General features: G+C 41.9%; 1 protein-coding gene across 1 annotated transcript in view; it reads right to left on the bottom strand.

Annotated features, from left to right (window-relative positions):
• LOC127643052 (netrin receptor UNC5C-like) overlaps nt 1–11,106 on the bottom strand; it is a 200,441-nt gene that overhangs the window by 31,268 nt on the left and 158,067 nt on the right. Inside the window, exon 8 of the mRNA XM_052125591.1 lies at nt 1,127–1,318. Coding sequence (XP_051981551.1) covers nt 1,127–1,318 — 192 coding nt within the window. The remainder of the gene's footprint in view (nt 1–1,126; nt 1,319–11,106) is intronic.

The following is an 11,106-nucleotide window of genomic DNA, read 5'->3' as shown; positions in this document are numbered from 1 at the left end:
AAGCCATTTTCAATGGATGATCTCTAACATTCTCACATGTTTATTTCCATGTGTAGCAACATAATATCAGTCTATTTGCATAAGATGGAAGTTCTGGACACTGTTTGTTTTTCATCCATCCGCGTTGATTTGGAATTGTTCCTCCACATGTACATGCGCATGGTTGATGTCTGTTGCACAACTTCGGACTGATTTTTCAGCATCTGTTGCCATGAGACCAGCATCTTTAAGATGTTGTGTCAAGTTAAAAGCCTTTGTTTCAGAGCCTGGGTAGCTCGAGTGAGTCACGAGTTCGAATCCAGGGTGTACTGAATGACTCAAGCCAGGTCTCCTAAGCAACCAAATTTGCCCGGTTGCTAGGAAGGGTAGAGTCACATGGGGTAACCTCCTCGTGGTCACTATAATGTGGTTCTCGCTCTCCGTGAGGAAATGGTGAGTTGTGCTTGGATGCTGCTTAGAATAGCATGAAGCTTCCACACACGCTACGTCTCAGCGGTAACGGGTTCAACAAGCCACGTGATAAAATGCGCGCATTGACGGTCTCAGATGCGGAGGCAACTAAGATGCGTCCTCCGCCACCCGGATTGAGTCACTACACCACCACGAGGACTTAGAGCGCATTGGGAATTGGGCATTCCAAATTGGGGAGAAAATAATAATACATTTAAAAAAAAAAATGTTTTTCTGTGTGAGCAGAACAACCAAAATGAAATAAATGGGACACATTTATTGATGTAATTTAATTATTTAATCTTTTTAAAGAAATTAAATCTTATTTATTTTTATATTTAATTAATTATTTAATTTTGAGATATTTGAACATAAACATATATATTTTTTTTTAAAGCAAATATCTGCATTGCCAGGGTTATCCCAGGAAAAAATGTTATGGGTATACTGCATGGGGTGAGTTGTCACATACAGTAATCTGTAAGCTGAGATCATTAGGCCAAATTGCATTGTGTACATTTCTGCCATTTTCCTCTGTAATATATTGGCAAAAAAAGAAAATCCACATTGATCGACCACTAGTCTGAACCAGCTCCAGTAATTGCATTTTATGCAGCATTTATGCAGCAAGTGCAGAACTCAAATGCGTTAACATAACAAACATTTATTGACTCACCTGAGCGCGCCTGTTTGATGTTAACAGGCTGAAATCCTCCGTTGAGCACCGACGAGTCGATGATGTCAGAGTGGAAGCGCTGATGCGTCTTGCGGTACACCAACAGGGCCACGATAGCAGAGACGACCAGACACATGACAATCGCCATGACGATGCCCACATACAGTGCCACCTCATCTCCACCTGGCGCAGCTGCACAGCACACAAACACACAGGCAGTATGTTCAGTTATACTAGCTGACTGCATATTATGCACTGTATACGGTCAAACGTTAGGCATTAAGTATTGATAAACATTTCAAACAGTTGTATGCCACATTGTTTTCAAATGACCTCATCACCTTGCGTGCGAGTGGCATCCAGTTATTATTTTGGAAATATGTATGGGTTGTTACACATTTGTGACACAATTTTGTGTAAAAATGATGTAACTTTTGCACTGCATGTGCACTGTACTATCAAGTCTCTTTAAGGCAGGTTAGTTCACTTTCTAGCTATCCTGGTAATGCAAATAGGAGCAATTGTGTGTGGTAAGGAGTGATTGTGGCGTAGTGGGCTAAAGCACATAACTGTTAATCAGAAGGTCGTTGGTTCGATCCCCACAGCCACCACCATTGTGTCCTTGAGCAAGGCACTTAACTCCAGGTTGCTCCGGGGATTGTCCCTGTAATAAGTGCTCTGTAAGTCGCTTTGGATAAAAGCATCTGCCAAATGCATAAATGTAAATGTAATTGTCTATGAAGGCAATAGGCATACATGTTCAACTCTACTTCAGTTGGAAAAGACCAAAATCTCCCAGACTGTCTGTCAACATAAAGTTTCAATACAATACATTTTAAACAAGCTTTAAAATCTGACAGCAATGGTATCATAAATGTAGCTTCTTTAGTTCAAATCACACAAAAAACTCCCTTTTCAGGCTGGTCCAGCGAATGCACATGTTCTAAGCAAAGGCCTTGCTCAGACAGTCAGCAAAAATCTGACTCAAATCGGTTTAGTTTTTGTAGACTGAAAAGGAAACATGTGCGGTATCCCAGATGTCTATGACTTTCTTACTTCACCAGAACACATTTGAAGAAAATAGAAAATATTGCAGCTTAGTAGGTCCTTAAAATGCAAGTGGATGGTGATCAGACTTCTGAAGCTCCAAAAATCACAGATAGTCAGCATAAACATCATCCATATGACTCCAGTGGTTAAATGAATGTCTTCTAAAGTGATATGATCACTTTTGGTGTGATAAATATCAATATTTAAGTACTTTTTAACTATAAACCCTCGCGTCATGTCAGCAGCGGTATGCATGTGTGACATAATCATGTTGACATGTGATACACGTATGAACTGACGCACATGTGACACATCTGGAAGAGCAGCGCTGTTTACAAGAGACAGGGAGCCCTGCAACAAATGTCATGGCCACCACAAAGCCCCCCACTGAACATCATGTCAGTCTGAGATTACATAAAGAGACAGAAGCAATTGACACAGATAGAAGAATTGTGGTGAATTCTTCAAGAAGCTTGGAACATCCTATCTGCCAACAACCAATAAAAACGGTGTCCAGGTGTACCTAGAATAATTTGTGCTGTTTTAAAGGCAAAGGTGGCCATGCAGTCAGAGTTTAACTGAGAAGCAGACCTGACATTGAATTTAAAGCCACTAAAGATTTCCAGCCAAGGACAGGAAGTCTTTTTCTTTTCTTCTTGTCAGTATTGATGTTTGATTAATATTAACAATCTAACAGGCAGCAACAGGTCTATTAGGCTACATTTACACATTGCACATGTCGAGGATATTTTGAGGTATATGATTATTATCCCCCTTGCTGTCCTTTTCTGCATATCGAGGTGTCGTTTTGTGGTCCGTTCTGCACACCGCGGCGTTCTCACAATGTTCTCACAATGGCCAGTCCGCCCCCTGATCGGCCCCAAAGTGCGTCGGCCCAAATGCCTGGTATGCTAGATTACCAGTCCAGCCCTGGTAGTATGTTAGTATGCTATTCCAAACAATGACACATCATCATAGATCCACTTGGGGTCAGAGGCCACATCTTAGAACAGCCTTTAAAACAAATGACATTAATGGCAAGTTGAATCCCCCTATATCAATCGATAAGAGCGAGTTTTTGAAAAACAAGAGGGAAAATAAGACAGACAACTGTAGGAAGACAGAAAAACACCCTGAAAAAATGGAAAGAGACAGAAACAGTGCAGGAGGAAGAGAATTCATAATATGACACTGGATTTTAATTTAATGAGGCTATAAATTATTACATGCCCTATTGCTCATATTCCTGGAAATCAGACAGCGGCAAAACAATACTGACATGTTCATCCGACCTCTTTTCCTGCTGATTCTCAAATGTGTTTGTGTGTGTATGTGTGCACCAATTGTGAGTTTGTGAATGTGTGAGTAGAATAAATGGGATCAGGGCTGAATGAAACTGCAGTTCTGGAACATCAAAGTGAGGAGCAGCCAAAATCATCACAATTTCTGAAGTTTAAAGTGTGTGTGTGTGTTTAAGCATCCCCAAATCCCTACTTATGTTTTGGCTGTGTAAAGGAGACGCAGGAGCTCATCACTCATTAATATCAGTGAGACAAGTAATGAAGGCCTTTGGTATAAACAAAGACTGTCCAAACTCATGCCATTGGTTTGGCCAATGTTGCTGTGTCAGGAATCTCAGATACACCGAGCCACAGTGTTTACAATTTCCAGAGAAATTAACAAACAAATTACTTCTGACTATCTCTGCATATTAAGCTTGGAAAGGAGAATGTATTTTAACATCAGAGAATTACACATTTTAGACTAGACTTGAACTATGAATGGGGTTGCCACTTTTGAAGTAGTAAAATACGGGACCCTCTATGGTCCTGATGCTGCTGGCTGACATTTACAGAGGGTCCTTGTCCACAGTAAGCAACATTTCCAACAGATATCTAGGTTAAATTAACAATCTTCAACAATTTCGCCTTGGCGCCATCAGACCAGCTTAAATCAAAGACAAATCTCGTACATCATTGGTAAATGGTCTGCACTTATATAGCGCATTTTTTTAACCTTAGAGGTTACCAAAGCGCTTTACACTGTTTCCCAATCACCCATTCACTCACACACACACACACACACACACACACACACACACTCATACACCAATGGTGGCAGAGCTGCCATGCAAGGCGCTAGCCTGCCATTGGGAGCAACTTGGGGTTCAGTGTCTTGCCCAAGGACACTTCGGCATGTGGAGTTGTGTGGGCTGGGAATCGAACCACCAACCCTGCGATTGGCAGGTGACCCGCTCTACCAACTGAGCCACAGCCGCCCCCATCATTGATTCGATTAAGGAAGCTTACGGACGATCCCGTATTTTACGGGACGGGTGGCAACCCTAACTGTTAGATCCTTTACACACTTAACTCCCATTAGTTGGCCTTACATTTACCCACCTTACCAGAACCATGTTAACACACATATTGTTTATGTCTTGTGGCTATACTTCTGAAACAGTGAGTATTTTAATGTTTATGGCTTGGCCCTATTCACTTCCAGTGCCTCACGTTTTAGTGATCCAGAATACACGTAGTCTATTATTATCCAACACTATGTAAATCTATAATAAAGTGATAAATGATGACAGTACATGTGCAATCCAATATTGATATTGAAAATATTTTAGGAAGGCTTCATTACATACAACGATTACCTAAAAGAATTTGAAAATGTGCACATTGGCTATTGGTTAACATTATCCAAAAGCTCGCACTGCATTGGTGACGTCAACCAGAAAGTAAAGCCATATCAGAAGCAGAGCAATTTATTACATTTTGATGAAAGAATATATAAAAAAATTATGTTTACTGATTAATAATGCACAATAGTACCAGAAACATAGATGAATAAGTAGTGTCAATTTTGATTTCATGTCGACCTTAGAGTTTAAGTTTGTATATTCAGACATGTGTATGTGCATGTTTAAATATGCATTTGTGTGTGGGAGAGAAAGGTTGCGTCGATGCAGGAGCACGCTTGACTTATAAACGGTATTGATTGTATTCAGGAAGGGATTAAAGTGGCAGTACAGTATGCAGAGGCCGAGGGGGGCTAATGACAAGTAAATTATGACAGAATTTTCAATTTGGGGTTAACTATTCCATGGTAACACTTTACAATAATGTTTCATTTGTTAACAACATTAGTTAACATGAGCAAACAATGAACAATAATTGTACAGCATTTATTAATCATGGTTAAGGTTAATTTCAACATATAATAACACATTTTTTAAATCAAAATGGTATTTTTGGAATATTAGTTGATGCATATGAACTAAAATGAACTAACAGTGCAAGAATTACATTTATACAAATTAGCTTTAACCAAGTTTATTAAATGCTGTAAAAATATATTGTCCATTGTAAGTACATGTTACCTAATGCTAATGTTAACATATGTGACGTTATTGTGAAATGTTACCTATTAGTCCATAGACTTGTGTGCGATTTCACATAAAAATAAATAATTTTTAACAAACTAATAATACTAGTTTCAAATACTGCTCTCATTTCTCACTGTTTGGATAAACAGAAAGTCCTGCCCCAAACTCACACCATTGGTTGAGCTAATGTCATGTAAACAAACAGGCTGCAATTCCGTTTTGTTCCACTAGTGGTGCCACAATTACACATATTACCTTCTAATCGTTCAAGCACAAAAACAAAGTTCTAAGTGTCTCCTAGACCTTAAAACTAATATCTTCAGATACCTCACACAGAAAAGGTTTTGAATTTGTTGTAATACACCTCCAATGTGTTACATTCAGGAAAAGATGCAAAACCAATGGGTTAGCAGAATGCTCCATTGTCTGTGGCGATCAGCTACCACTTCTTGTCTGGTGACTGCATCAGGATCCATATTCTTCGGCAGCAGCATAGGGTCCATGACCATAGGTTGGTTTAAGCTGTCCTCTGTAGCTGAAGGTGCGGGCACTCTTCGAAGACAGCTAGCATGCCAGCGGGACCTGTTAGCAAGCTCAAACATGACCGGTCCTAGCTTCCATTTGACCTGGAGGGGCTCGGACAGGAAAAAGCCCAGTTTATTGCTGCGGTGAGGCCGACAGGCTCTGACCCAATCTTGTACACTTATCCTGGTTGGCCGAGCATGATGCTTGCCATCATACCTGGCTCTCATGTCACGCTGGTGCTGATGAGCTTGTGCGCAGGTTGAAGTGTTCACTGGGTGCTGACAAGGTGGGCACAGACTCATCAACAGAAGTTCCATAGGTATGACCTCAGGCCACTTTGAGTGGAGGTCAAACACCACAACTAGGAACTGCTGATGGTGGGGAACACCAAGCAGACAAGATTTGTAGTCATGCAAAAGAGCTTCTAGCTCTGTCAATCCCCAACCACCAAACCAAGTCTCTGCATCTCTGCTTAAGTTTGACCAACCCCACAAGACCCTTGTGTGCCATTGTCAGTACCTGCCCCCTGAGGGACAAAGGAATGACTGCTCGGTGTCCCCACGCAATGCATGACTCACCCTAGCATGTCAGTTGTGTCTTAACTCATAAGTAGGGTGCCAGTTCAGGGCTCACCCGAGCTGGCCAGCCTTCCCGAAAAGTGGGTTTGCTGCAGACTCCAACTGAAGCTCTTCAAGAGACACAGGCCACTGTGGCCTGAATGGGCTAATACACAAGCTGCACAAGTTCTCTCTGCATGTCTGACTCCGGCTGAATGCCTGTGCCGGTTGAGTCCACAAATGACTATGACAGTAAATTTGCCACCACGTTGACTTTGCTGGGGGGTGAAATGCAGCTGATAGTTGTACTGATTCAGCCTGTTAGCCCATTAGTGGAGCCAGATTGGCTTGTGGCTAGTCCCTGCAGTGGACATGAGGGCAGTGAGTGCCTGGTGGTCTTTTCTAAGTGTAATGGATTGTCTATATAAGTACATGTGCCAGCACTCACATGCCCAAATGCATACCAGTGCTTCCCTCCCTCCCACTGAGTACTTTTTCTTAGCAGGACTCAAAGCCTGTGAAGCGAAAGTAATAGGACTTTCAATGCTGTCATGCAGCAGTGACAGGACTGCTCCGACTGCTACTGCTGAGGCATTGCATGTCACCAGGGTGGGACTGGAGAGATCAAAATGAGCTAGTGTTGGTGGTGATGTGAGAAGATTCTTGAGATGTTAAACAGTGCAGTCCACTGTCCATACACAGGGGGCATCATGGTTGAGCAGCTGTCGTAGGGGTCAGTGATTGCAGAATACTGAGGTAAGAACCTGAGATAGCAAGCAGTCATACTGATGAAGGATGCAAGCTTTCCAGCTGAGGCTGGCACTGGGAGGTTTAGGATGGCCTCTACATTGGACTGCAGTGGTGCGATGCCTGAGCTAGATACCTGAAGACCCACAAAGTCTATTGCTGGGGCTGAAAACACACATTTTTCTGTATTCAGCATCAGATTGTGTCTGGACAGAGCTGTGAAGACCCGTCTCAGGCATTCATCATGAGTAGCCACGTCCTTGCCATGCACAACAACATAATCAAAGTACACCGCGTGCCTGGGAACCGTGCTAAAACAGTGGTCATAATCTTTTGAAAACAGCTAGATACTGAACTAAGGCCAAATGGAATACTATTGAAATGGACCACCCCCATGTGCGTCACAAACTCAGTCAGGTTTCTGCTTTCTTTTTGCAGAGGTTTCTACATGTAACCTTGCTTAAAATCAAGATTTGTGACACTGAGGAGCCATGGAAAAGTGTTGTGAGCTCCTTAGTTGTCTGTAGTGGGTATTTATCTGGCACCACTGCCTTATTAGGTCCCCGAAGGTCGACGTGCATCGATATTTTAGAGACCAATCAATGAGATCAATGGGCTCAATGAGGTCTGCTGTCAGCATCCCCTATAGTTCGGTGGTGAACTTGCCAGGCATGGTGAGAGGCACCCTGCATAGTGGCTTCATGATGGGTGGCACATCCGGGTTAAACTTTTGGGGCGAAAGCAGAAAGACAGCCTAAACCACCGAAGAGAGTGAGAAACTGTGTCTGCCATGGAGAGTCCACCTGAAGGATAGCTGCTTTGCTGTTTTCATGCAGTGAAAACCCCAGGCTGATGAACAGGTCTAAACCCAGGATTTTAGCACTATGTTGCATGACGAAGAATGGGAAGTTAAGAAGACAGTTCTGCCCAAATTGTACTGGCAACTTAACCACTCCAGTCACTCCAATGCTGGCTTGGCCATAACCACAGAGCTTCAAAAGTGATGGGTGTAATGCAACGTCTGCAGAATGTAACAGTCTTTCAGCTGTACACCACATGTAGAGAATGTGACTGAGGACGACTGTGTGGATTACTGTTGGTGAGGGCTGCGATGTGGTAAGTGAGCCTGAGCTGAGCTTTGACCTACACCGCCTTGCAAAGTGGTTAGGCTTACCGCACTGCCTACACTTTTCGGCCGATTGCTGGGCAGTCTGGGACCGGTCAGCATGACGAGTGGACCCACAGTTGCCACTCCTCAGTCTTTGTTGACCCAACTGAGGCTGCATTTGCTGGATGATTGCACCTGCAGGCTGGAGCCCCTCATCAGTGACTACATTTGCAGGTACAGTGGTGGCATCAGAGCTTGTTTCAGCTGCATTATTCTCCACTATTTTAGCTGGACACTGTGTAGCTTCTTCAACCTGGAGCACCAGAGTGAGAGCCCTATCCAGAGCAAGTTTATCATCTTCAATAAGCAGTCTCTCTCTCTCTGACTCGTGAGCTGATTGTTTTTTCAATAAGTTGATCTCCAAATTTGTATGCCTCAGCAACAAACTGGCTGGCTGATTCACCCGACCGTTGCCATTTTTGTCAGAAAGTTAAACATTTCAGCAGCATGCTGTGAGTCTTTTGAAAATGTCCATTTAGTTGCGCAACAGCATCAGCGTATGTATTTGCAGTGACCAGCGTCTGGAAGATCCATATTATTTTCACTCCAAGACAGTGTAGGAGAAGTGCACATTTTCTCTCATTCAGTATATCATCCAAACCCGCGGCAACGAGGTACATCTGAAATTACACATACCAGTTCTCCGACGGCATGACAGGTTCCCCAGTGTGGGGCGGAAATGGATCGGGAGGAGGTAGAGATAAAGCCATCCTCATCACCAAATGTTACGTTCAGCAAAATACGCAAATACAACTGTTTAGCAGAAAGCTCCTTTTACTAAACAAAAACTTCAATAACTCACAAAACGAGGTACAAAGCAAAGCATGCGCACCAACATGAATTTACGACAGATGTAGCAAAAAGATGTAGAACTGATTAACCAAAACACAATATGCTTGGTAACGGCCTTGTTAAACCTTGTTGCCAGCACAACATTTCCTGTTCACTTTTGTTGTCTGACACTAATGTGAACAGTGTTCTGAGTTTAATCTAAAGAAATCTCTCTCTCTCTCTGTCCCTCTTAAACTCTCGCCATCATATGCCTCGAGTCATTCAAATAATTTCCCATGAGAAACACTCATACAAACACTAACACAAGCTTTGATGATAAAAGGGCCAAGCTACTAAATGCAGCCATTAAAATGTATCTGGAAGATTAAACTGTGTCTTAGAACATGAGCGAGAGCAAAATAGAGGGAGCACAGGCACGGGTGTAGAGGAGGGGGGCCCGACCAGGGAGAGAATGTTTAATAAAGAACACAGAGTCAGGAGAAAAGAGATAACATTGTCCCCTCACACAGTCTGCATCAAGAGTGTCTAGAGTCATTCCTAGATCTAGTTAACAGTTCTACTGTTATTTCGTTAAATGGTGCATACAAACACATAAAATTTTTTAATTATAAAAATCTAAAAGAAAAAGCATTAAGACAGAAATAGTAGTTTAGTTAGTAGCGCTACTCTTAGTTTGGTTGCATTGGTGCTAAAAATCCTACTGTGTTGGTCAGTTAGTAAAAAAGAGAGAAATTGCAAAAAGGGTCTATTCTTTCAGATTAAAATCACTTGAACGCACATCAGATCAGAATTACGAGTTCAGACATCATAAGTATGAACTTCCCAGGACAATATGAGCCCAGCGTTAATCTAACAATGCATTAAATTGAGCTTGTGTAGATAAAAGTATTTGCTTTCATGCATGTATGTGTTGCAAGTTAGTTCAAAACCAACGTCGGGAAAGCAACACTTTTCAAAAAAGTAGTTAGCTAGATTTCAATCTACAAACGTTGTACACGTTAACATTGACCACATTTACATGCACTTTAGAAAATGGTTTATTTATTTAATCATGTAAATGCGAATGCAGATTTCCTCACGTGATTAAAAGGAATATTCTGGGTTCAATAAATATTCAGCTCAATCGACAGCATTTGTGGCATAATATTGAATACCACATAAATGTATTTCGATGTGTCCCTCCTTATATATATATATATATATACAGAATTAACTTTAACCCCCATTATTTCCATCTCCCCAAACCAAAACCCACCCTATCCCTGTGGTCAAAACCTACATTTCCCAATGCACACATATAAACGAACAAACAATCAAAAAATATTTGAGATAATCAAAAATATAAAAATCAACAAAGACAAAAGAAATCCACAAAAAACAGAATCCACAATCACTATCACAATTTTGCCTCTCTTCACATGGTCCTCACCTTCCAGAAACGACTAATACCTGTCCCATTTCTTAGCATACGCGTCCAATCTGCCAAGCTGCTTATATGACATCTTTTCAAATGCTGCCACCTTGCCCAATTCGGTGAACCATTCTTGAAATGAGGGAGCGCCTTTTGACGTATCCTCGAAGAATTATCTGTCTGTCAATCATTACACTCATTTGGACCCTGTTTTCTGTCGCACAATATACATCGTTTTCTGGACTCTTACCCAGAATTCTTGAATCTTAGCAGAAAAATCATAGAGCATGGCCCATGTTTCCATCCCCCAACTGACATCGCCAGCAGGAAAGTGTGTCT

This window comes from Xyrauchen texanus, chromosome 4, assembly GCF_025860055.1.
Source record: "Xyrauchen texanus isolate HMW12.3.18 chromosome 4, RBS_HiC_50CHRs, whole genome shotgun sequence".
Classification (NCBI taxonomy): domain Eukaryota; kingdom Metazoa; phylum Chordata; class Actinopteri; order Cypriniformes; family Catostomidae; genus Xyrauchen; species Xyrauchen texanus.
This window is presented reverse-complemented; position numbering and strand designations above follow the sequence as displayed.